Raw genomic sequence first — 26,555 nt, 5'->3', positions numbered from 1 at the left:
GTTTGCAGGTGAAGAATGTCCTGTGCCTTGTGCTCCCTTCACCTCTGGCCCCTGCCCAGGAGATGTGAGTAGCCACTCCTTGGTGTCTTTTGTGATGTCTCCAGCTGGTGCCTCTCAAATGGAGGTCCCATGGGGGCGGGGGACACTGCGCGTTGCAGACTCCGCTGGGAGGGCACAGGGCCAGCCCACACAGCTAGGGCAGCATCTGAACAAGGACTTTGGGCATGACATACCCTCTGCAGGGGCTGAGGCTGCAGATTTCCAAGCTCTGGCCACACAGATCACCTGAGCTGCAGCACAGAGCAGGGACCCGCCCTGGGACAGCTGCAAGGACACTGCCATCCCCAGGGACTCAGGCAAAGGGTGGGGACTCAGTAGTTAGAACCTGGGCAGTGTCAGGCACATCCCATCCTTGGCACCCAGGTTTGTAAAATGGGGGACCCATCTCTCAGGGTCAGGGACAAAGCACCTGCCCGTGAGACGGTGTTGCTGGGGCTGCCTTCGTCCACGCCCAAGTTCAGGGCTGAAGCAAGAAGCCAACTCCATGAGCAGATCCATCCCCCGACTGCCAGCTGCTGGCATAGGAAGTGGGCCACGAAGTCTGTCAGGGCCACAGAGAGGAAGGGCACCTGGGGTCCCTCTGTACTCCTGGACAGCAGCTCAGGAGCACCTGGCCTTCCAGGAGTACAGAGACTAAATGGCACCCGGAGGGCGATGGCTCCTCCCCCACGGCTCACCAGATGCATAAAACACAGAGAAATCCGCATCCTCTGTGCATTCCCACACCTGCCATGCAGGCTGCCCAGTCCACTCTTTACCTCTGGGTAGTGGGTTGTGGTCACTGCAGATGCAGGAGCTGGGCTCAGAGAGGGTGTGTCTTCTGAAAGACACCTGCCCAGCAAGAGAGGACCTCGGCCTGAGCACAGGCTCCCGCAGCCAGATTCTGGCCTCTCCCCTGCCCACTCCTCCCTGCCGTCTTCCGATGGTGGTGAGTGTGGCTGCCCGTGGAAGCCCTGACCTTCCCGTGTGACCTCCCTGCCCTGGTCCTCACCAGTAGGCCTGCAATCTACAGCTCTGCCCAGCAGAGGGAGCTGTCTCCCAGCTGTGACACAGAGACTCCAGCCATGAAACACTTCAAGCCATGGCCACGCTGAGTTAGTAGGAGGAGAGGCCACTCCAGGTACAGCCCAGGCTGAGGAGCCCTGACACGTGGCGCTGTCTCCATCTCTGCACCCACATGATGCACACCACACTAGGGGAACCTCTGGGTCAGAGCCTGTCCCCTCCCCAGAGCTTGGCTCCAGGTTTTGTGACTGGGCACAAGATAAGACATGCCCAGAGGCAGGTGCTGGTGGGGCTGGTGGGAGACGCCTTCTGGGTGGTGTGGCCAGCTGGGGTCTGTCTGCTGGCTCCTGGTAGGCTGGAAGGGCAGCAGGTACTGCCCAGCAAAGGCCCTCGTGCATGAGATTAAGGAGGAGCTGATGGCCACCCTTCTGGTGCCCAGGAAGAGCCAGATCCAGATCTCTATGACACCGCCATGAGCACTGGATCAGACCGTCACCATGTGGGACGTACCGTCAGACCATACACTTGGGCCGCACCTCATGGTTTTCAAGGTAATTTGGCACGAAAACATGCATTTATTTTGCACAAATGCATGCTTATGGCGATGTGCGTGTGCGTGTGTGTGTGTGCGTGTGTGTGTGTGTGTTCACAAGAGCACTGACTGCTGACACGGCCTGGGAAAGCCCTCAGCGACATCCTGCCTGCAGTCGGAAATACAGACACTTGCTCTGGGCTTGACCCTCACGACCAGCTTCCCCACTCCCAGCCCCTCCCCAGCTTTGGAGCCTCAGGAATCCTCGGAGTAAACCAGGCAGGGCTGGTGGCTTTCCAGGGCAGAGCTCCCCCGGAGCCCCTGAGGCTTGTGTGTCCACGTCCCCAGCAGGGACACAGCCTTGTGGAGCAGGGACACACTTGTGGTGTAGTCCGCAGGTGCTGGGGACTCCAGCTGGGTCAGTGCTTGCTTCAGCTGGAACCAGCCAAAGTCCCTGGCTAAAGCTTATCCTCTCGCCTCGCCCAGTGCTCCTGGAGGTGGCCAGAGACCATGTCCTCTACCCTGCTCATGTCCTGAGTCCCCCTGTCCACCCCAGGCTCACTGTTCTACTAGAAGAGTCCCCAGAGCTCAGAGTGTCACACAAGTGCTACAGATCACTACAGCAGCGAGATCAGGAGTCAGCAGAGAGGAAAGGGTGTGAGGCCAGGGCCAGCCGCCCAGTCCAGCCCTGGTGGGCCTGCAGGGTGTACCCGTTCCTCCTGGTCGGGTCTGTGACAGCACCTGGATGGGAGCGCCAGCCAGGGAGGCCCCTGATCCTTCAGGTCCAGGGTGTCCCTGGGGTGGGTCACACAGGACGGAGCTTCCCTGTGGCTGACCTCAGCCACCCCAGGAGTCAGACTGAGGCCCACACACATCACCGTCTGGTGACTCCTGCACGGCCCAGGCCAGGCAGAGATGGTCATCAGGCGGGACGTTGCAGGACTCAGACTGGGAGCCCAGGTGGGCTTGGAGCCAGGCGCCATGAGCTCCCCAGGGTCGGTACAGCACAGGTGCCGTCCTCGCAGGTGGGAGCCAGTGGGGACACAGGCAGCTGGCTGCCTCAGCTGCCCCAGGAGGAGGGGTGGGCAGAGCAGGTGTCCGGCTCAACCTCTTCAGGAGCTGGGAGGAGGCAGAGACCTGGAGCCTGGTGAGGGCCAAACCCATGCAGAGGGCACCAGGCAAGGGGGGTTGGGAACCCAGGGCACAGGCTTGGGCTCTCAGAGCCAGAGAGCGGGAGTGGGAAAGAGAGCAAGGACAGAGGCGGACAGAGGAGGTAGTGAAAGGGAGGCCGTGCTATGTGTCAGAGGAGTGGCAGGGTGAGGGAAGTGACAGCCATGGCCAGGGCAGAGCTCCCCGGGAGTTCTGGTCACTCCTGTGACCATGATGGCCTCTGCAGCCTGCTGGTCCATGCACCTCATCCTACAAACAAGCCCCAGAGTGGACCCTAGACCACTGTCTCTCCATGTAGGAGGAAGAACCCGGGGCTGGGGTGGGAGCCCCACCGCCAGTGTCAGAGCAGGATCCAGCCCGCCCTGCCCCAGCCTACCACAGCCCTCGGAAAGAGCCCTGAGGTCCAGGGACCAAAGCAGAGAGCAGAGGGCAGATGCTGACAACGTGGGACAGTGGCCCATGGCCTCACCAGCCACACCCCCAGCCGAGACAATATCACAGGCCAGCTGAGTGCCAAGCTCCGCATGGGCCCAGCCTCTGCACCTAGCACACCGTCCACTGGTAGCCCTGGTCACTAAGGTCCCATGAAGCTGTGAAGTGACTTTTCGAATTGCAACTTGGGCACAAATAAGAACTGCTTTCTCTTGCAGTGAGCATCCAAGAAGGGGAGCAGCTGGGTAACAGGGGCCTGAGGTTTCAGAGAAGAAAAGCCGGTGAGAGGAGCTCAGAGCCAGCCCCAGGCACCAGCTCCCCAGAGCTGCAGAGCGCAGCACTGAGAACTGTGGGCAGGAGGGAAGGAGGGAGCCAGTGCAGCCCTGTCCTGCCCCGCCCGCCCAGGGAGCGCCAGGAGGGGCCAGGAGCAGCCCCCCCCCCCAAGCACTGTGCCCTTCCCTCCCTGGAACACTGTGTTCCTTGAAGGCCTGGGAAACCTTCATCTCCTCCCAGCTCCCCACCCTGCTCCAGGCCTCTGCTCCCCACTAAATGAGGGCTGGAGGGTCAGGCCCAGCCCGGCTGCAGGCTTTGGACTCAAAGACAAAGCTCAAGAGGTTGAGAAACACAGGCTCACATGTGACTCCTTCTCTCCTACCCACAAGCCACACCCCCGGGCAGGAGAAAGGTGCTGTGTCCCTCGGGAGTGGACCCTGCTCTGAGCCTCCCCACATGACCGGCTGCAGCTGTCTGCAGACTCTGGTGAGGCCCGAGGCCTGCACCCCAGCAGCTGTGGCTGAGTGTCACAGGGTGGGAGGGTGAGGCCACAGCCCTCCCCATGCGGTAACTGAGGGTGCCCATGACATCCCCAGAAACAGGGCTCTGAGAGCAGCACCTAGAAGCCAGCCTCATGCTGCAGGTGAGAAGGGGCACCCAGGGAGGTACCCAAGGGGTGGCACCCTGGCAGAGTCCCATGTCATCTGCCACCAGCAGCAAGCCCCCAGCCTGCAGGAAACCAGGGCAGGTGCAAATCACTTCCCACCCCTGCTGTGATCCTTAGGGCAGGGAGGGCAGGGCAGGGCAGGGCAGGGAGGGCAGGGCAGGGCAGGGCAGGGCTGCTCTCGCTTGCTCCTTTCCTCCTGCCCACAGTTCTCAGTGCTGCTTCTTGTTGCTGGACAGGGCCTTCCGGAGCATTGACCAAGCAGCTTCTGGGAACTAAAGGGGCTTCTTGAGAAGCAGACTCCGCTGACGGCAGCGTGCCTTCTGCAGCCACTGCACCTGACTGGCCACTGTTCCCTGTCTGCAAAGAGGCGCTGCTGCTGGGCTGTGTGAAGACCCTCAGAACAAGCCAGCTGAGCAACAGGTCCCTCGGGACTGCGTTGAATTCAGACAACATCACAGCTATGGATGTGGCCCATCCCAGCATCAGTGCCACAGCCTAGTTGGCTGCTGCAGTGACCATGTGTCCCACAGAAAGGCTGGGGGCCAGTGCCCAGGAGAGTGGTGTAGTGGCCAGTGCTGGGTACAGCGAGGACGGCTGGCAGCGCTCTGTTCTTCCTCCCTGTCCCAGGGCTGTGTGGTGTCCTGCCGAGTTATCGGCCATCACAGCCCAGCAGCTCTGGCACAGGAGCACAGTCAGTGGGCACAGTCTGGCTGCGACTCCCTGCTGTAAACACAGGTAAACAGAGTGTGCGAGGTGGGTGAGGTAGAGACCTGCTCGTCTCCAAATGGTCCTCGCAGCTGCTGAGAAGCCAGCCTCTACCCCAGAGCCAAGCCTGTCCAAGGAAGGGGCGTGACCTTGTCCTGGGAAAGACCCCCAGAGCACTCCTAAGCACATGCCACCCTGCTGAGTTGTTTACCTACAAATAACAGGAGAGGTCTGCAGCGTGACTCAGTCAGGCTGGGTGGGGACCCCTAGCAACCACCAATCAGCATGAGACCGGGAAATACCTGGGATGCCAGATGACCCCTCAGTACTTTGTGGTGGTTGATAACATGTTGAGAAACCACGTAGTTCAGCACCTTACTCCCCTCGTGGCTTAAACCAATCAGTTCAAAGGAATCCCCTCTTGTACTAGCCAATCACCCTACCCAACTTGTTCCCGCCAGTGAATGCACATGTTTTAGAGTTGTTTCATGATTTCCCCGCGGTGTGTGATGATTTGCTAAGAGATGTATGATGCGTGTGAAGTCCCTGCCTCCCCCAAAACTGGGCTCGGGGCCTCTCAGCGTCACCAGTTGCTGTGTGGGCGCGCGCGGAGGACCCAGCTGGCTCACAATAAACACCTCTTTGCTGCTTACCTTGATCTTGGTCTCTAGTGGTCTTTTGGGGGACCCGAATTCAAGCATGACACTGCCCCCATCATGAACCATCAGAGAAGAGTCAGGCCCCCACGCAGGTGCTTTGGCGCAGGGACAGTTGGGAGTTGGCAAAAGCATGTGGGTGGCCACAGCTGGCCTGGGCCTGGAGTTGGTAGAAACCCCCCCAGCGCTGTCTGCGCCAGGCACAGCCTGAGGACTGCTATTCTACACACCATGGAGTCACTAGGACAGGCACAGCCTGAGAGCTGCTGTTCTACACACCATGAAGTCACTCAGGGCAGGCACAGCCTAAGGACTGCTGTTCTACACACCATGGATTCACTGGGGCAGGCACAGCCTGAGAGCTGCTGTTCCACACACCATGGAGTCACTAGGGCAGGCACAGCCTGAGGACTGCTGTTCTACATACCATGGAGTCACCAGGGCAGGCCCAGCCTGAGGACTGCTGTTCCACACGCCATGGAGTCCATCAGGGCAGGCACAGCCTGAGAGCTGCTGTTCTACACACCATGGAGTCACTAGGGCAGGCACAGCCTGAGGATTGCTGTTCTACACACCATCGAGTCACCAGGACAGGCACAGCCTGAGGACTGCTGTTCCACACACCATGGAGTCACTAGGGTAGGCACAGCCTGAGGACTGCTGTTGTACACACCATGGAGTCACCAGGGCAGGCACAGCCTGAGGACTGCTGTTCTACACACCATGGAGTCACCAGGGTAGCCACAGCCTGAGGACTGCTGTTCTACACACCATGGAGTCACTAGAGCAGGTACAGCCTGAGGACTGCTGTCCTACACACCATGGAGTCACTAGGGCAGGCACAGCCTGAGGCCTGCTGTTCTACACACCATGGAGTCACCAGGGCAGGCACAGCCTGAGGACTGCTGTTCCACACACCATGGAGTCACTCAGGGCAGGCACAACCTGAGGACTGCTGTTCCACACGCCATGGAGTCACTAGGGCAGGCGCAGCCTGAGGACTGCTGTTCTACACACCATGAAGTCACTCAGGGCAGGCACAACCTGAGGACTGCTGTTGTACACACCATGGAGTCACTAGAGCAGGCACAGCCTGAGGACTGCTGTTCTACACACCATGAAGTCACTCAGGGCAGGCACAACCTGAGGACTGCTGTTCCACACGCCATGGAGTCACTAGGGCAGGCGCAGCCTGAGGACTGCTGTTCTGCACACCATGGAGTCACTAGGGCAGGCACAGCCTGAGGACTGCTGTTCTACACACCATGGAGTCACTAGGGCAGGCACAGCCTGAGGACTGCTGTTCTACACACCATGGAGTCACCAGGGCAGGCACAGCCTGAGGACTGCTGTTCTGCACACCATGGAGTCACTAGGGCAGGCGCAACCTGAGGACAGCTGTTCTACACCATGGAGTCACCAGGGCAGGCGCAGCCTGAGGACTGCTGTCCTATACACCATGGAGTCACCAGGGCAGGCACAGCCTGAGGACTGCTGTTCTACACACCATGGAGTCACTAGGGCAGGCACAGCCTGAGGACTGTTGTCCTACACACCATGGAGTCACCAGGGCAGGCACAGCCTGAGGACTGCTGTTCTACACACCATGGAGTCACTAGGGCAGGCACAGCCTGAGGACTGCTGTCCTACACACCATGGAGTCACTAGGGCAGGCGCAGCCTGAGGACTGCTGTTCTACACACCATGGAGTCACTAGGGGAGGCACAGCCTGAGGACTGCTGTCCTGCACACCATGGAGTCCCTCAGGTTCGGGCACGGCCTGCTCTCCACACCCCTGCTTACCTCTCCAGTCCCCAATCTGTCTTCCTACCCCGACTCCCATCCCGGCCTTGCAACCTGCTGTGCTGACTGTGTCATGTGCTCTGGGAGCTGTGCCTCTCTGGCCCCTCTGCTGTCCCCTACCTTTCTCTGCTGGGGATACCCTCTCATTCCAGCCAGCATTCCTCAGCTTTATGCAGGTTTTTCTCCCAGGTGCTGCCCCCACATCTCCTCTCACATCCTTCTGACCGACACAATCGCACCTGTACACGCTCTGTCAAGGTGTCTGTGCCATGACACAAAACCCCGTTAACCATCCAAATCTCTCCGTCAACTGTGAGCCAAGAGGCCAGGACCATGCCTGTTCACAGCTTTGTCTCTGGTTCTGGTCACCTCCCAGCACCACGGGCACCTGATACCTAATTGCTCCAAGAACCAATAACAGCACTCAGGAAGCAGGTCCGAGGCCACCAAGGTTCCCACAGAAAGGCCCAGGGGGTCCAGAGTCAGTGTCCACAGCAGCTCCCATTCAGCGTCCCTGGGGGAAGCCCAGCAAGGACAGCACTGCGTGTTCTGCCTCACCTCGAGCCCCGAGGAAGGGAGCCAGCCTTCTATGAACCGAGACCTCTGAAACGGTGAGCCCCCAAGTGAACTTTTCCTCCTGTGAGATTGTTTTTCTCAGGTCTTTCCGTCACAGCAGCAAAAACTGGCTAAAGCACCCTCCGTGCTGACCCACACCCCACCTCCGCGGGCCGGGCCTGGGCCGGGCTGCAGACCTCGGTCAGCCCTCTGCGGTCCTTGGGCTCACACTGCGCCTTCCCCCCAGCAGACGTGGGGTGCTCCTGGTTTAGAGAAAGGCTGGAGCAGCCCCCAGAGGAGAAACGGCCTCACCCAGCGGCACTGACGGCGGAGGCTGCAGTCCTCCCCTGTGAAAGGAGACCTAGGCCTTGGTGGCCTCTCCCTGGGAGTCCTGCACAAGGGCAGAGGGGCCAGGAGATGGACTTTGATGGGGACGGCCCTTGATGGGAGCATCCACTTTGCTTAAACCTCTCGGGTAGGGCTGGCCTGATTCAGAGGGTGATCTAGAGTCCAGGGGCGGGAAGGCCCAGGACACCAGCTGTGAGGACGTGGTTTCCTCTGGTCCTGCCAGTTTCAGGAGGTCAAATGCTCTAGTCCCCACCAGCTGACCATGAGACAAGGGACGGGACCTGGAGGGCCTGGGTCTAGCCTCGACCCAAGGGGTCACCCGGGTGTCCACTGGGGGCAGGAGAGCCTCAGTGAGCAGCTTGGGGAGGCCGTTCCTTGGGGTGAGTCTTTCCTGGAACACAGAAGCGGGTGTGAGACTGGGAAATGAGTGGTGGGGAGATCTCATGATGGCCACGTTTCTTAGAGCAAGACGGTCAACATGGCCGGCGAGCAGCAACGTAGGTCACGGTACCCGTTCAGGGACGGGGGCTTGAGCGTTGTTTTTCTTGCTCCCCACATGTCAGCAGAAGTGGGCGCCACACATGAAAGTGGGGGGGTGAGGGGGCCAGGTGTGTTGGAGGTTGCCAGGAGGGTACTGTGCCACAATCCCAGCCCTGAACTTCCCCCTCACTCCCCAGCCCTGCCGGGCAGCTAGAGAGGGCCGCTGAACACGCCAGAATGGAGACGGGCCTGCACGCGTGTATGCCACACACACACACACGCACACACACATACACACATACACATACACACACACACACATACACACACACATACACACACATACACACACGCGCACACACACACATACACACGCATGCACACACACATACACACACATACACACACGCACACACGCACACACATACACACATACACACACGCACACACACATACACACACGCACACACACATACACACACATATACATACACACACGCACACACACATACGCACACACACATACACACACACGCGCACACACACACACACACACACACACACACACTCCTTGGTGTTCGTTCGTTGCTGCTGGGTTTGCAGGATCACAGAGTCTAGGTAACAGACCCCTCGTGATGCTCAAAGAGAAATGATACCCTCCCAGCTATGGAAAGAGGTTAGTCATGAGAAAGAACTTTCCAAAGCAAAATCCATAAAAGGTGCTGGAAGGACAGTCATTTAGAAAATTTTCAAAGATGAATTGACTCCTTGTCTCAGCAAATGATTTCACAGAATCTCACAGAATGTCAACTGACCGGGGAACCGGAAGCTCACAGATGCAGGCGTCTGTGCTTCCACTACCAGCAACGAGCAATTGCCGCCTCCCAGCGAGTGCAGGCTCAGGGCCGCGCTGAGGTCCCAGGCGCCTGGCTGCCCACCCTGGATCACACCCTCCCTGGCCTGCGGTCCTGCTGAGCAGCCCTCCAGGCTCCCCAGACCTGCAGACGGAGTGGGTTTCAAGAGAAGAGCAGGGACCGCCTCTAACTCTCACAGAGCTGCCCTGGAGGCACTCGGATGTGAACTGATGTTACGGAACAGGCCTTTCCATGGGCTTGAAGAGTCTTGAGCTCCCCAGAGACTGTACAGCAGTCAGTGACACACAGTAGGCTCTCGGTGAAGACCTGATGCGTCAACAAGTCCAGATGTCAGACCCACAAAATGAAAGTCAGCCTGAATGCAGGGGAAGGTTCTGAGTCACAGCTCCACCTGCTGCAGGTCAGGAGCTCAGCTGTTGCATGTGGCCAGTGACTGCTGACCCGACCAGCACTGCTCGAGAAGGGACATGTCCAACCCCTTGGCTGAAGCTGTGTCCTGTGTGTAACAGGTCTTAGATTTCTTAGATAGATAGAAGAGTGCTGTGTGGGTGACATGAAATGGGCCCACTGGGTGCTCTGCATGTTGTAAAGAGTCCTACTCATGGAATCTTCTTAAATGGCCTCAACAGTGTAAGATCATCGGGTCTTTGCAATGCCAAGGCTGGGCCTGGGGTGTCTTCATATCAGCTCCTTTTCAGAAGTTGAACTCGGTGCCTTGGGGTTGACATTTATGCTTTGCTTTTTAGGACAGAAGAACCTTCCACATTCAGCACTGTTGACAACTTCTTTCCAGGTAGAAGGTAGGTAGCATGCACATGTAGAATAGGAAGTGTATCACTTTGCCATGAGATCACACCTATCCAAAGTAAAGTGAAAGTGCCATCGTGTACCGGCTGAGAAGAGCCACCCGCACTGCCTCAGAGGAAGGGGTCGAGGTGAGATGCAGGAAGGTAAATGAGTAACACACCCTGGTGCTCCGGGGCCCAGTGTGACCAAGTTCATTAACTAGTAGCAGCCTTGACGGCTAGCACACTGTGACTCAGAGGGAGGATGGCACCCTGGCTCAGGTGGCTTCCCTGTGCCGACTTGCTTCTTGCAGGGAGCTCCACCTCTATGTGCCCACTGCCAGTGGACCCTGAGCTGGCACCATGGAGAGAAGCCTGAGGAACGTCCTCGTGGTCTCCTTTGGATTCCTCCTCCTCTTCACAGCCTACGGAGGTCTGCAGAACCTGCAGGTAGGTGTGGGCCTTGGAACATGACCTTGACCTCTAAGCTTGTCCTGCCTCCAGAGCCACAGGCAACAGATAGTGCAAGGCCATTTCCTTTGTCAATGCACCCTAGACTCTCTTCGCCCCGTGCCTCTGAATTCTCCAGAACAGACTGTGTTTTAATACAAACCTGACAGCGTCAGTCCTACTTACATTTCCACGGGCTGTACACTGTGTGACCCTTGGACAAGCAGAGCCAGTGTCTCGAGAGAGTGCTTTAGAGGACGATTTGCCTTTGGTGGTCAGAAGGAGACACAAGAAAAATCCTGAATTCCATGGCTCCCCGCCCCTGGCTTTGTGCTCTGTGCAGAAATAACAATCTATCAAACCTTGCTAGACCTCATCGATCCCATGCTGCCTTTAAGCAAAAGTGTGAACCTGGGCAGAACAGTCTTCCTTCTGAACTACTGATGGACTGCTTCCTCCTGAGTCCGAGTCGTACAAAACCCCATGGTTTCCAGAAGGCTCTGGTGCTGGTGCCATGGACCTGGGTTGAGTCGACATGACTTCAAGTCTGATCTTTCACTGGCAGTTAGACCTTCAGAGAGTTCCATGGACTGGCAGGAGGCAGGCCATCGCTGTCCCTGAGAGCAGTTTGCTCAGTGTTGCACCTTGTGGCCAGGGCTGTCATACAATGACACCGTTTTGGAACTTCTGGTGATGACCACAGTCTCCCATGGTTTGTCAACCAGGTCAAGAAGTGGCCTCCTACTGCATGCCCAGTATTGAACCAGAGTTCAGTACTGCTCCAGCGCTGCAGGAGGATTGGCAGAAGGGCCCTCTGCTTCCACGCAGAAGGAGGCCTTCCAGCAGCTTCTCTTGGTCCTCCTCCCAGGTGCTGAGGCCGGCGGGTGTCCCCACCTCCACACTTACAGGGAGCAGGGTGCCCGTGCCTGCTGTTGACAGGCTGCTGGCCTTACGCCACTTACCTGCAGTGTCCTTAGCACAAGAGGGCCTGTTGCTAGGTTGGGGACCTGAGGTGGCCTTGAGCCCACAGGTCCTCGCACCCACACCCCTCCCCTGCCTATTCCTCCCCCTCCTTGACAGGCCAGTCTTGTTTCCACAGAGCAGCCTCTACAGCGAGGACGGCATGGGGGTGGCGACGCTCGGCACGCTCTACGGCGCTGTCCTCCTGTCCTCCATGTTCCTTCCACCCATTCTCATCAAGAGATGTGGCTGCAAGTGGACCATTGTTGGCTCCATGTGCTGCTACGTGGCCTTCTCCCTGGGCAACTTCTACGCCAGCTGGTACCCGCCCTCCCACCCCCCCACCTCCTGGTTTGCAGGACTCTGGTGGCACCTGACTGCGCTCCTCTGTGCTGGTCCCTTCAGTTTCTGCGGGAGGCTGACTGGCAGCCCCCTCCCCACTTTCCCACCAGGACTTCCCTGCCTTCCCAATGGCTCCCTCTCTTCCTCCTGACCTCCAGTGCTGACCTCTTCCTGGGATCTGTCCACGGCCCTCAGCTTCCCTTGCACCCCACGGGCTCCATGGCCCCAGTAATGGCAGGAAGAACCTCAACCTTCAGTTGAGGAGGGTGAGTCTGGGAGGCGTGGCCAGGATCAAGGGCAGGGATGCAGGGGCCACCCATTGCTTTCTGCAGGTTCACCTTGATCCCCACCTCCATCTTGCTGGGGCTGGGAGCGGCCCCCCTGTGGTCTGCTCAGTGCACCTACCTCACGGTCCTGGGGAACACGCATGCACAGGAAGTGGGCGAGCTCGGCGAGGACATGGTGAACCAGTACTTCGGCATCTTCTTCCTCATCTTCCAGTCCTCTGGGGTGTGGGGCAACTTGATCTCCTCTCTGGTGTTTGGGCAGACTCCCACTCAAGGTAAGGGAAGAACAGGGTGTCCCTGGTGACCTCCAAGAGGGCGGACAGCACGTAGGCACTTGCCCTTGTTCCCAGAGGAGGCCCTCAGCTGGCCCCAGCTGCAGAGTCACATGCGGACCCTGCTCCTCCAAGGACAGTCAGGGTCTGAAGATCCATCTCCACACGTTGCCCCCTCCCAGGGAGCAAGGGTCCATGGAGTCATGGCTTCCTTGGGGGCAAAGAACAGGTTTGCCTGACTATTTCCTATGGAATTAATCCATGGGCAGCTTTTTAAAGTTCTGTGGCCAGTCCTTCCTGTAACAAGAGGTGCACTCATGGCGGAGCCCTGCGTCACCTGCCTTAAGTGTCCCTTGCCCAGCCGTGATGTGGACCGTGACTTGCACACCACCGTGTGGAGGATCTCAGTCTGGCCAGAGGAGCTGGGCAGGAGCCGGCCCTGGGGGAAAGGCTCTGGCCTCTTGCTGCTGTCGGGTTGACCCTGTCCTGCAGCCTGGCCCAGCTCCTGCTCTCCCAGGTAGAGCCCAGCTTTGGGAAGCTGTAGCCAAACCTCCTGCTCTTTCCAGAGCACCATCATCACTGGCTACTGGCATCCCCACAGGGAGACCACAGGGGCTTGGTTCTTGCTGTCCCCCAGCAGGGAGGGCTACGTCTGGGCCCTGGCGAGTGCAGCAGCAGGCTCACTGGACATTCAGGCCTGGGAGCTGAGGGCAGGAACCCAGGGCACACATCCTCAGGGCCAGCGGGGTTTCCGCACCCACCGCCTGGTGCCCTCAGCTCTCACGGCCTTCCGTCCCTGTGCTGCACGTCTCGCCAGACAGTGCTGCGAGGTCACTGTCACGAGGCTGTGCCATGCAGACCCTGGACACCGACTGCGGTGCGTTAGGAGAGGGCACGAAGTAGCCAGGCCCATGCTGCGTGTGCTCTTCCCTGTCTCGGCAGAAAGCGGATTTGACCCTCTCCCTCCCTGATGAGGGGTCTTGAGATCAGGGTGTGCCTAAGGGTGAACGTGCCCTGGTCCTTGTCAAACAGCTGGGTCCTTCCACGTCCTGCCTCAGAGGCTCCACCACCCTGCGCCCTGTTCCCATTCCGACGCCCAGGACTCTATCACCAGGACTCTCATAGGCTGTTTGCTCCTTGCCGCAGTCCGGCTGCAGCAGAATAAGCGGGGGGTGACGAATGACTTGTGTACATTGATGCAGCAGGAGTGAGAGCCGTGTATTGTAGGACAACCGAGGTATTTACACATTTTACACAGCTTATCTTAATTAGCATAAACTAGTTACAGCAGTCAACCAATCAGGAATCTCCACACTTAATGGCTCGCTTTTGTTACTTTACAAACCACTCCCTCTGGCATTTGGCCAGGCGCCATCCAGACTTGTTTACAGACTTTAACATTTCTCTGGCAAAATAACAGGTGCCAATCTGACTTGTTTACAGACCTTAACACTCCTGACCCCACAGAGGCCACCCCAGAGGAGCACCCCGAGTCTTGTGGGGCCAACGACTGCCTGATGGCCACAGCACCCACCAACAGCACCCACCGCCCCTCCCAGGAGCTGATCTACACACTGCTGGGCATCTACACCGGTACGTGTCCTGAGCCCAAGAGAGTCCCACGAAGGCCAAGCCCAGCCTCTTCCTGGGTTGAAGAGCACCTTCCCAGCTCCTAAGTGGTCCGTCTCCGTTCAGCACCCCTGCCCTGTGTGGTCTGGAGGTCTTCAGGGGCTTCTCTTTGGAAAGCAGGCATGTGGGCCAGCGCTACCCTGCAGGGTGCCCGTGACATTTAAATCTCTTCTCATCCCCAGAGCCCCATGCACTGGCCATCAGCCACATTCCAACCAATTAAATCCCAAAGTCTGTTTCTAAGGCTCCCTAGCCACACTTGGCCAGCTCACTGGCCACAGCTAGCTCACTAGGCGAGCAGCTACCACAGACCCCATCCAGGGGACCAAGGCATTGAGGACCAACTCCATCCAGGTGACCCTGAAAGGCCAGGAAGGGTGGATGGAGGTGCGACTGGGGGGACACTGTGGGCTGTCTGAGACAGGTGGTCAGACTGGTCAAGGCTACTGTGAAAGACCCAAGGACAAGGGCAGATCTGTTTCCTGGGCAGATTTTCATATCCACCTGATGTGGGGATGCAGGAAAGCTGGGTGGTGACCAGCCAGCAGGGAGCCACAACCCGGAGGAGCAGCGAGGGACACAGGCAGCATCTGGACAGTGAGGACAAGACCAGTGGGTGTGTGTGCAGACACAGGGAGAAGTGGCTGAGGGCAACCGGCCTGCAGGCATTTGGCTTGATGGGGCAGGTGACCCTTCAGAGTGTACAGGGGACCAGATACAGGAGAGGGTCTGGGGGCATCTAGGGGCCAAGTTTGAGATCTCAGGAGGAGATGAGTTTTTAGGGAGGAAGAAGCAGGAAGGGCTTCAGGGAGGACGGTCCATAGCCTGGGCGACTCAGTGCTCACAGGCTGGCCAGGGCATGGGAGCCCTGCAGAAGACGGAAGAGCAAACGGGGAGTCAGAGCACACAAGAGAGCAGAAGCAGCAGGGAGTGGGTGTGAGAGGGTCAGAGGGACCGAGAGCCTGGAGGTTCAGGAGCATGGCTGGACAGCAGAGACTGGTGACCCTCCAAGGTGTCTGAGGCCCGATGAGTGGCTGGGAAGGAGAGTGGAGGGTGTGGAGGGAGTCGGTGAGGAGCGGGCTGTGGCCTGTGCTTTCCCGTGGGTTCCCAGGTTCTGTGGGTCTGGTGCTGGGGACAGGGGTAGAGGTCAGCCAGGCCTGAGCTTTCCGCTTTCCCTGCATTTCCTTCCCTGTCCCCCACGGGAGCAGGTAGGCCCAGCTCACGGCAGTGTCCAGGCTGAGCTGAGATCACGTCCCTGCTCTGCACTCTCTAGTTGGACAACCAAGAGCAGAGACCATGGCTCCAGGACTCCAGACCTGGGGTGACCACCCTGAGAGATGGATCTGGGAGTGGACATTAGGCTCCTGGCATCCCCTGGTCTCAAGAAACTGCTCGTTCTGTCTTCACCCGGGGAAGGCCAGAGATGTGGGTCAGTCAACGGTAACGGCAGCAGGTGGTAGCAGGATGTGGTCACAGGCCGAGTGCTGACCCAGATCTAGAGGAGTGGCACAGACCACAGGAGAGCCCCTCGGCGCGTCCGTGGCTCGCGGGCCCTCCTTCCCTCCTGCCCTGCACGGGTGGCACCCTCAGGCCATCCTTCAAGTCCTCCTTTGCCTTAGCCCCAGGTGCTGCTCATTAGATACTTGGCACCTGCAGAGCACGGTGACTTAGTGACCTCAGGCTCCCTGACCTTGTACTCATGAAGAAGTTTCTGGCAGCCAGTTTCTTTAGGGCGAGAGCGTTACCTGCACAACATCCCCCACCGCCTTGAGGGAACTGGGTCACATGGTGTCTGCACACACCTGGCTCCTAGCAAAGGTGTGTGGCTTCTGCATGCTGACCTGCCTCTCCCAAGCTCCCTTCTCCGCAGAGGAGAGGAAACCATGATTTCCCCCTGATTCACACGCAGCCAGACTCCAGACTTCCTCTGGAGGGGCCTGTTCAGCTGGGGATGCCAGGGAGCTCCTGTGCCCCACACCCAGCTGTCGGTTGTGCGAGTGGTGAAGGCCCTGACGTGGCTGGTGAGGGCTGGTCAGCTGCAGAGCTCGGTGAGCCTCCCCAGTGCCCCTTGGTCATGAAAGGGGAGGGGTGGCGAGGTCAGAGAGACGGAGACGAATCCTTCACACCAACTTCAAGGAGGGCAGGTCTGAGATACTCGCCCTGGGAAGGAGTCCTTGCAAAGTGTTCTGAGGGCCAGTGGTGCCAGGAGGAAGGGAAAGACCAGACTCCCTCCGTCTAGCCTGTGTCACCCACACGGGGTCATCCCTGTTGCCAGAAAGCCGAGAACCGGCTGGGAGTGAAAGGGACTCTGTGGAGAGACACCACCTGCAGCAGCTTGGCCCCACCCAGAGCAGGGCTGAGGCACAGGAGGGCGTGCCAGGGGCAGGCGGGGAGGAGGGGACTCATTGGCTCCTGAGGCCTGGCACCTGGGGGTCCAGGATGCTCCCTCGGAGCGGATCCCATCACTGTTAGAAACAGCAGTTTACACAGCAGCCCGTTGACGTGGTTCAGATAAAAGGCTGTGCAGCCCCTCAGCACTGTCCCTCCGCCCCAGTCTGCTTCTCTCCAGTCCTTCAGGGCACATAGGAACTAAATCCCCATGTCCCCCTTGCTGAGCACGGGTGGCACATGGTCAGCACCTGGCTCAGCACTTGCTTTGTCTCTTCTTTACTGATCTTGGTGGCCTCTTCCACCTGGGTAATAGAGTTCTGTCCTTATCCCCTGCAGCGAACGTGACCCACTGTGATGGCATCCACTCCATTTAACCAGTTCCCACCAAAGTATTTTAGGTAAAAGATTCAAAATAAACACGAGTGTAGCACATGGTACCCTGATGGGACTTGTTTTCCTAAAAAGTCTGCTGTCGGTAGACATTGCTGCAGGAATTCAGACAGACGGTGGCCTGGGGTCTCTCCAGCTGTTGTGTCTCCTGTGCCCGTGAAGATAGTGTGGGTCCATGGCAGGTTCCCCGTGGAAGCCTGGAGGCCCCACGTTGACCACGAGCAACATGTGTGTCTGTGTGGCTAGGCACGTGGGGTCCCAGGCTTGGCTGAGGTCTGGTGTGTCTGACGGCACCTGCATCTGGACTGGGAGAGCCTGTGGGAAGGCAGGAAGCAGTTGGGTGAGTCCTGTCCACACTGAAGCTCCCTGCCCCTCTGCCCCTTTCAGCGATTGGCGTCCTGGCCATCCTGCTGACAGCCGTGTTTCTGGAAGCCACAGAGGACAGTGAATCCCAGAACGAGGCCGAGACGAAGCCACCACGCCTTGGGTCCACCTTACTGTCAACCTTCAAGCTCTTCAGGGACAAGCGCCTGTGCCTCCTGACCCTGCTGCTGATGTACAGTGGACTGCAGCAGGGGTTCCTCTCTGGAGAGTACACCAGGGTAGGCCCTGCAGCAGCTCATGCAGTCACCGCCCGACTGGTGCCCCTGCCCCATCTGCACCTGAAGGGACACAGGGTCCCAGGGCCACCTACCCAGGTCCAGGGTGGGAACAGCCCACAGAGGTCCTGGCCCTGGCAGGGCTGAGTGTGTGACTCAGCCCCAAGTACCTTCAGACCCACAGGCCCTCTCAGGTCCTGGGTGGGAGTTGACATCCCTGTCCCCACCACACTCTGGGCATTATGTAACCTTAAGAGGGCCACAATCAAGGCTGGACTGGCTAGTCTGGGTCACCTAGGCCTGCCCTCCAGGGCTTGGTCCTCCTGCCTCATTCCCACCACCCCGCCTCCCTGGTCGAGCTGCCTACCAGCACCATTGGGGCAGCTGCCCATTCAGACTGAATTTCAGATCAAGGACAAGCATCCTTGAGGGACGAGTGTGCCCCAGGACTGTCTGGTGTGGTGAATTGCGTGTGTCAGTGCTATACGGAGGGCAGTCTCCGGTGTGGAGGGAGGGTCTCGAAGGTTCCAAAGAGGCAAACAGGACAACCCAAAGTCCACTTGGCCTTTGGACACCCCAAAGCCATCAGGGCTGTCTGTGCCCCAGCCCAGGTGAGCAGTCTCCATGTGGGCTGCCGTCAGCCCGGCCCTTCTCCTGGGTGTCTGCCTTGGTCCTGCCCAGGATGGCAGTGTGTGCTGAGGGTGCCCAGGGACTTCCTGTGACTGGCAGGGCAGCATCTCAGCTCCTGGCCTCTCCTGCTAGACCCCCATTTTCAAACCATCTTCTTCTGTCTTTAGGGCCAGTAGGAAGTGATGGGGTTGGTGGACGATTGTCCCTCCCAGTGCCGTGGGTCGATGCCTAGACGGTGACACCGGGCACAGAACGGGGAGGACTCCACGTAGAAGTCTGTCCACTCGCTCTCTTTTCAGCTGTGACCCTGGGGGGGATGTCCCTACGGTCACGAGTGTCGTCCCCTGTGCTGGGCCTGCAGATAGGAGTGTGCCTGCTGTCCCAGGGCCAGTGGTTCTCAGCAGCACAGGGAGTTGGGGCTGGAGCCACAGAGGAGCGTGGGCCCTGCTGACGGCCCCCTGTGCTTCCTGCAGTCCTTCGTCACCTGCGTCCTGGGCATCCAGTTTGTGGGCTACGTGATGATCTGCTTCTCTGCGTCCACTGCGCTCTGCTCTCTGTTGTTTGGGAGGCTCTCCCACTACACGGGCAGGAGAGCCATCTACGTGCTGGGTAGGTGGCCCCCTCCCAGTTCGGCAGTGGAAGGGGGGGACTGCTCAGACAGGGGGTGGGGACTGATGGCACAGGTGCCACCCAGTAGCTCGGAGGCCCAGGAGCTCCGTAGAAACATTTGACAAGGGCCCTAGGCTCACCCTCATGAGAAGCCCCTCTGCAGTCACTGAGTCTAAGTCCCCTCAGCTTAGGAGCCACCTGAGGTCCAGAGAAGACAGCCTATAACCCCCCAGGCTGAGGCAGCTGCAGTCCACGGGACAGGTTCTCTGAGGCAGGTTTGGAGCCCAGAGGTCCACCCGGATCAGGTGGCACAATGCCCCAGCTTGCTCAAGAGACCTGCGGTCCCCTCACACTGTGGTGACGGCTAGGCAGGGGGCAGAGGAGGAAATGTGGCTCCTCTGCTGGGGTCTAAGCACTGCGTGTCCTGGCCCCTCCCTCTGTCCCAGGTACAGCCACCCACCTCTCCTGCATCGTGGCCCTCCTGCTGTGGCGTCCACGCTCCTCCCAGATGGCAGTGTTCTTCCTGCTCCCCGGCCTCTGGGGCATGGGGGACGCTGTCTGGCAGACGCAGAACAATGGTGAGTGAGCAGAGCCCAGCCCCTTGGCCCCCTTGCTCAGTCACTGGGCAGATGGCAGGGGAGAGGACAGCCGCTGGTGTGGCCGCCAGACCCCAGCCAGCCCAAGGCTCCGTCAGAGGCCAGGTGCTTGCGTGGGGGAAGGGAGAGGGAGCCCGGACTGTGAGGGCTTCTCACCGAGCTCTGGGTCTGCAGTATGTCTCTGAGTGTCTGTTCAGCTCCAGCTGTGCAGGGTGAGCCACCTGCATGGCCTGGTGGTCCCTGGGTGACCAGAAGCTGAGCAGAGGGGGAGGAGGAGAGAGGCCTGCGGGGTTCAGAGAGTGGGCCACATACAGGCACCAGATCACAGGATGGGTGACCTTGACGCCAGGCCATGGGAAATGGTGAGGCAGACACTGGTGGTCCCCCCCCCACCCCGGCACAGATGTGGGACAGGACCAGAATGCCAAGGAGAGGTGACAGGGTCCAGGTGCAGCCCCACAGAGCTGTCCCCAGGGACCCCTGATGTACTTGGGGGACTGGTGACTGGGAGGAAGTAGAACACCCATGATGATGGCAGGAGTCACAGGCCTAAGTCCTCATCCAGTTCGGTGGCAGGACTGGGGTCGGGGGAAGCAGCGTGGAGAGTGGAAATTTAACTCGGCCCCCACCCCCACGGTTATGGAGGGAGCCATGGCCCAGGCAGTGGACCCCTGACCCAGACAGTGGTGTCCTGACCCAGACAGTGGAGCCCTGACCCAGACAGTGGAGCCCTGACCCAGACAGTGGAGCCCTGACCCAGACAGTGGTGTGCTGACCCAGACAGTGGAGCCCTGATCCAGACAGTGGTGTCCTGACCCAGAGAGTGGTGTCCTGACCCAGACAGTGGTGTCCTGACCCAGACAGTGGTGTGCTGACCCAGACAGTGGAGCCCTGACCCAGACAGTGGTGTGCTGACCCAGACAGTGGAGCCCTGATCCAGACAGTGGTGTCCTGACCCAGACAGTGGTGCCCTGACCCAGACAGTGGAGCCCTGACCCAGAAAGTGGTGCCCTGACCCAGACAGTGGAGCCCTGACCCAGACAGTGGAGCTCTGACCCAGACAGTGGTACGCTGACCCAGACAGTGGAGCCCTGACCCAGACAGTGGTGTGCTGACCCAGACAGTGGAGCCCTGACCCAGACAGTGGTGTGCTGACCCAGACAGTGGAGCCCTGACCCAGACAGTGGTGTCCTGACCCAGACAGTGGTGTGCTGACCCAGACAGTGGTGTCCTGACCCAGACAGTGGTGTCCTGACCCAGACAGTGGAGCCCTGACCCAGACAGTGGTGTCCTGACCCAGACAGTGGAGCCCTGACCCAGACAGTGGAGCCCTGACCCAGACAGTGGTGTCCTGACCCAGACAGTGGAGTCCTGACCCAGACAGTGGTGTCCTGACCCAGACAGTGGAGCCCTGATGCAGACAGTGGTGTCCTGACCCAGACAGTGGTGTGCTGACCCAGACAGTGGTGTTCTGACCCAGACAGTGGTGTCCTGACCCAGAGAGTGGTGTCCTGACCCAGATTGTGGAGCCCTGACCCAGACAGTGGTGTGCTGACCCAGACAGTGGAGCCCTGACCCAGACAGTGGTGTCCTGACCCAGACAGTGGAGCCCTGACCCAGACAGTGGTGTCCTGACCCAGACAGTGGTGTCCTGACCCAGACAGTGGAGTCCTGACCCAGACAGTGGTGTGCTGACCCAGACAGTGGTGTGCTGACCCAGACAGTGGAGCCCTGACCCAGACAGTGGAGTCCTGACCCAGACAGTGGAGCCCTGACCCAGACAGTGGAGCCCTGATGCAGACAGTGGTGTCCTGACCCAGACAGTGGTGTCCTGACCCAGACAGTGGTGTCCTGACCCAGGCAGTAGTGCTGGCGAGGCTCCCGGGGAAGTGGCAGCTGAGGTCAGGGGTGTGGGCCTCTGTGCAGTTGGATGACTCTGCTTCCTGCAGAGAGAGTGAACAGGTTTGCAGGGAGGGCACTCGGGAGAGCAGGAAGCAGATGTTCTTGGGCGATGGGGGTGGGAGCAGGGGTGTATGTCTGGCTGGTGGTTGAAAAGGGCAGGGAGCCCTCTGGCCTGCATTTCCACCTCAGGGAAGGAGGGTGCCCCAAGCAGACAGCACTGTGTCTGGCAGATCTTGCAGTGACGGGATCACAGGGCCCCTTGGAGGGACATGGCTCAGAAAAGCCCTGTCAAGGGAAGACCTTGAGACGGCACTGTTCCACCCTTACCCAGGAGACACTGGGGGATTAGAAATTCAATAAGGAAAATCTGCAAACCAGCTACACCCCAGTGTGCCAGGTAGGGGACGGCTTTCCCCTGACACTTGGTATAAAAGTACACAGTTCCTTCAGATCCTGGACTGGACCCCAGGACAGGTCCTTTCCCATGACCCGAATGTTCTTCCTGTTCACGGAGCAGCTTCAATGCCAGCCCTGGGCTTCGGAGCTGGTCTCCTGACCCTCCCTACGACCTCAGTGGAGGCAGTGGCTTTGGTGAAACCTGCACCACAGAGACAAATGTGATTTACTGAGTGACATAATCATGTCACATCTAAATTTTTAAATTTTTACTTTGAGACAGGGTCTCAGTAGGTTGCTCACAGCCTCTCTAAGTGGCCGAGGCTGCTGTGAACCTACAATCCCCCTGTTTCAGCCTCCTGAGCCACTGGGATTACAGGCATGTGCCGCCACACCTGGCAGGAGCATCCTCTAAAATACTTCTGCACTCCAAGTCAAGGAAGGAACTGGCTAAACAGCTCCACAGCTTCCATACTGTCACTCCCTAGATGTTTAACAGGATTGTAGTGAGAATGTTTGCATTTTTCCTCCCTGTGGCACACAAACAATTGTGTTAATTCCTTTCTTTATATTGACATAGAACATACTCTCAGGCAAAAAAAAAAAAAAAGTCAAAATTGGGCAAAGTTACTAAGAGCCCAGGCATAACAAATGCTGAAGTCCAGTGAATGACTAGAACAAGGGACCCTTGGATAAGGGGTAGTTTCAGGTGGAATGACTTCTGTATTTTGTAGTAGGGTACATTATTTTCTTTTCCCAAGACGTAACTCCCAGGGCAGAACAGTTATTCTCATGTACTTGGTGATGTCTCCCGGAGTGTGTTTGCAGGTAGCCGTCGTGGCCAGGAGAGGCATTTTAACTCTGGGTCTCTGCTGCTGGCTCCCCTGAGCTCCCCTGAGCTCCCCAGACCTTGCCCTGCTCTAGAAGGCACAGCCCCCCATCCAAGGTGGTGCATAGCTATATTCCCAGCATCTCAGGAGGCTGAGGCAGGAGGATCACCAGCTCAAGGCAGCCTCAGCATCTCAGCAACACCCTGTCACAGGGCTTGGGAAGACCCAACTTCTCCATGCTGGTGGGGACTCCCCTCTGCGTGGGAATATCAGGAGAGGGGGAGGAGCAGGGGGAGGGGGAGGGCTGGCAGAGAGACTAGAATGTGTCTAGGCAGGAGGAGGAGGGAGGTGTCGAGGCTGTCAGGATGGCCTCGTGCATACTGGGAAGGCTCTGTGGCAGCTCAGGGGCTATGGGTGGTCTTTGTGAAGAGGGTGGGAGAAGCAGCAGGCTGGGCGGAGCTGGACAGTGACCTGGAGACACTGGGGCAGGTCCTCATGTCATCTTATAAGCTGGCCTCCCAGAGGCACCTGCTCCTCTGTCCTGTCCAGAGATGGGATTCTAGCAGACCTCATGTAGGTGTGTCCAAAATCACACCCAGAGGGACAGGAAGCTGAGTGGCTGACTTTCATCTGCAAGCTTTTATCAGACTGCGTGAGTTTGCAGCAGCTGCCAGTCCCACCGTAGCCAGGGGACTTGACAGCACTCACGTTTGTGGGGGCCTGAGTTGGACAGCCAGTGTGGTCAGGGCTGCTGCCCGCTGAGGCCCGTCTCTGAGCTTGCAGATGGCCTCCCTCCCCGTGTCCTCAAAGTGATACTTCTGGGAGTCTGTGGCCTGATTTCCTCTGCTGTAAGGACACTGCCCATATCTGATTAGGGCCACCTAGGTGGTCTCATTGAACTTAGTAATCTCTGCCAAGACCCTGTCTCCAAATAGGAGCACACTCTGAGCTACTTGGGTTAGGACTTCAAAATAAGGATCCTGGGAGAGGTTAAGTGGTCCCAGCCCTGGGAAGACAACGTAGTCTCCATCCACCTAGTCAGGCCCTTCTGATCTATACCAGCCCCGTGGGGCCCTTAATCAGCACCGGTCCTGTGAGGCCACTTTAATGAGGCTTTCCTGGATTCGTATTGATCAATCTACCCCCATCCTACCAGGACACCGTGACCTATCCCCATCCAGGGAGCCACGTTACCCCATCCCGATCCTCGGCAGCCTTTCTCATCAGCACCGTCCTGTGAGGACCTCCTATCCACACGAGCTCCTTCACCAGGCCAGGGGCCTTCCACCCCGGATCTGTTGGTGGAATTCTTCTGCTCTAAGTTCTCAGGATAACCCCCAAACATGTCTACTTCTGTGTGACCATTAAGAATGAGATCATGCCAGGCGGGGTGGCGCACCTCTGTGATCCCAGTGGCTTGAGAGGCTGAGGCAGGAGGATTGCAAGTTCAAAGCCAGCCTCAGCAGAAGTGAGGTGTTTAGCAACTCAGTGAGACACTGTCTCTAAATAAGATCAAAATAGGGCTGGGAAGTGGCTCAGGGGTTGAGTGTCCGAGAGTTCAATCCCTGGTTACCTCCCTCCAAAAAAATAAAATAAAACTTTCATAGAATAAATTAAAAAAAACACTTAAGATGTTAAGAAAAAGAGTGACTTAAAGGGAAAAATCCTCCAAGGATTGGAATGAAAATCCCAGATGTAGGAGTAGCCTTACTGCTGCCCTCTGAAAACTCAGCGCTTCGGTCCTGGCTTGGCCAGCTCCTCAGCAGCTTCCCAGAAGGTCCCTGAGTGAAGCAGCCAGGCTGGCCCGGCCTCGCTGGCTCCTGGCTGGGGAGGGTGCTGTCCCTGGCCAGGCCTGGCTGTGCAGCCCCCTCTGTCGGCTGGGGTTCCTGGTCTGTAGGGAGGGCTGGTCGGAAAGTCCAGTTCTGAGGGGACTGGGCAGCGGCAGAGCGCTCTGTCACCGACGTCCTCCTGGCGCTGGGTCGGCGCAGGTTTTCACGCCGCCTCCCCTTGCAGCTCTCTTTGGCACCCTGTTCGAGAGGAACAAGGAAGCGGCTTTCGCCAGTTATCGCATGTGGGAGGCCCTGGGCTTCGTCGCCGCCTTCGGCTACAGCTCCTTTCTCTGTGTCAGTGTCAAGCTCTACATCCTGCTGGGCGTCCTGGCAGTGGCCATGGTCTCCTACGGGACTGTTGAGTACCTGGAATCCAGGAGCCCGGTCAAGACCCTCACGGCCACACAGACCAGCCAAGCAGTGGAGGAAGAGACGGGGACAGCGATGTGACAGCAGTGGGCCATGGTGAGGGACTTCCACCACCCGAGTTCCAAAGGGGTGCGGCGAGCCAGCTGAACGCAGGGAGGCAGCCTCCTGAGCCCACAGAGGGTCTCCACACTCACATGGCAGATTCAGCACTTGCTTCCTGTCCGATGCTTATCTCCCAGAGGCTCGCACACCATCAGGAACCGGGCCGCCCTGAACAGGGCCATGCACACACCTGGACCTCCTGGGTAAAGAGGTGCTGGACTGCATTGCACCTGCAGTGCAAGGGGTTTTGACCTCCGCCTGGATAGAAAGGTGCAGCTCTGGGGGTGGGCGTCACCCGATGGGGTTGAATCACACCCCCTGTGGGTTGTCAGCCTATCCTTTGCCCTTTTGTGGATAGAATGTTCCATGGGTTAGCCCCCCCATTAATAAAACCCGGGTTTGAGGCAGGCTCCCCCTCTGTCTTGCCTGTCTTGCCTCCTTGGTGGGAACTGGGTCAGAGAGGCCATCGCTGAACCCAAAGAAAGAGATTTCTCTGTCATTGCGTCGTGCCAGCCCAGTTCACCTGCAGGACCCTGAATGTTTAGTCGTGTGTTGTGACAATCGGGGAAGTGACTGGGCGTGCTGCAGACCAGCGGAATCATCCAGAATGCCTCCAACTGGGCAGGGACAGAGGACCTTGCCATGCCTGAGCTGGGCACACAGGTGTCTGTCACTCCTTCCTGGGTGCACTGTCCCTTACGTGTCTCCTCCTTGCCGCGGGCAATGCTGTCCACACTCTCTCCACACCGTCCTTCTTGGTCCCAGTGGTCCTGTGTCCTTTCACCTTTGCCCAGGCCCCACCCCCTGCCCCCTTGAATTTGTGCCCGGGCTCCAGGTGCCCTCTGTGCAGACGGCTCACCACGCCATCACACACGGTTGGCAGGAGCGTCTCCAGTGGAACTCGGCGTCCCAGCGTGTAGTGTGCCCTCCAGCAGCTGCCACGCCATGGCAAGTGGAGAGAAGGCCATCCCAAGAGCCCTGATGCGTTCCAGCCACGGGCTCCCTGCATCCATGGTCCCCTCCCCAGTGCTCCCTGAGCCCCGTGACAGACGGTGGCCTCTGTCTGCAGATGAAACAAGGGCAGATGCTGGGGTGGACCTTCCTTCTCCAGCCAGCACTGGCCAAGAGGGCACAGGCAAATAAATACATCCTGCACTGCCACACGGGGCGTTCATGGCCCCTGGAGTGTCACTTTGCCCCAAGCTGAGCTTGGCACCCCCCCTGCAGAATTCCCCGAGTCCCTCGTGTCCGGGAGGCAGAGCTCTTCCTGCTGTCTCCAGGCTCAGCCTGGCTGTGCCACCTGCCGTGAGCTGTGGTTCCCTATCCTCCGGCCCGTGGGGTGGCCTCGGGCTCCCTGCTCCCTGCAGGGCCCCTCTGCTCACTTCCTGCCCGCCTGCCCTCTCACTGGTCTTACACCTACCATTTTCCCTGCAACCTGGGCTACTAAACAAGAGGATCCTGCTACAGCCCAAGCCCACGGAGGGCTCTCCTGTCCACCGCTCACCGTCTGGACTCCTGCCCAGGAAGCACCAGGTCTGAGTGATCAGATGCCCCCTTAGGCCAAACCCGGCCAAACCTCATCCTCAGAATTTCTCTTAGACGTTTCTTCCTTCCCTCCCAGCACCT

At 58.7% G+C, this 26,555-nt stretch overlaps 1 protein-coding gene across 1 annotated transcript; it reads left to right on the top strand.

The window, feature by feature from the left end:
• The first annotated feature begins 10,709 nt into the window (after window positions 1–10,709).
• LOC143402247 (protein unc-93 homolog A-like) lies at window positions 10,710–24,908 on the top strand. Its single transcript, XM_076859646.2, has 8 exons — window positions 10,710–10,796; window positions 11,896–12,077; window positions 12,431–12,660; window positions 14,125–14,250; window positions 17,455–17,669; window positions 18,770–18,905; window positions 19,352–19,483; window positions 24,643–24,908. The coding sequence occupies exons 1-8, from the start codon at window positions 10,710–10,712 to the stop codon at window positions 24,906–24,908; spliced, it is 1,374 nt and encodes a 457-aa protein (XP_076715761.2).
• Window positions 24,909–26,555: the final 1,647 nt, after the last annotated feature.

The sequence above is a fragment of the Callospermophilus lateralis genome, chromosome 6 (genome assembly GCF_048772815.1).
Source record: "Callospermophilus lateralis isolate mCalLat2 chromosome 6, mCalLat2.hap1, whole genome shotgun sequence".
NCBI lineage: Eukaryota > Metazoa > Chordata > Mammalia > Rodentia > Sciuridae > Callospermophilus > Callospermophilus lateralis.
This window is presented reverse-complemented; position numbering and strand designations above follow the sequence as displayed.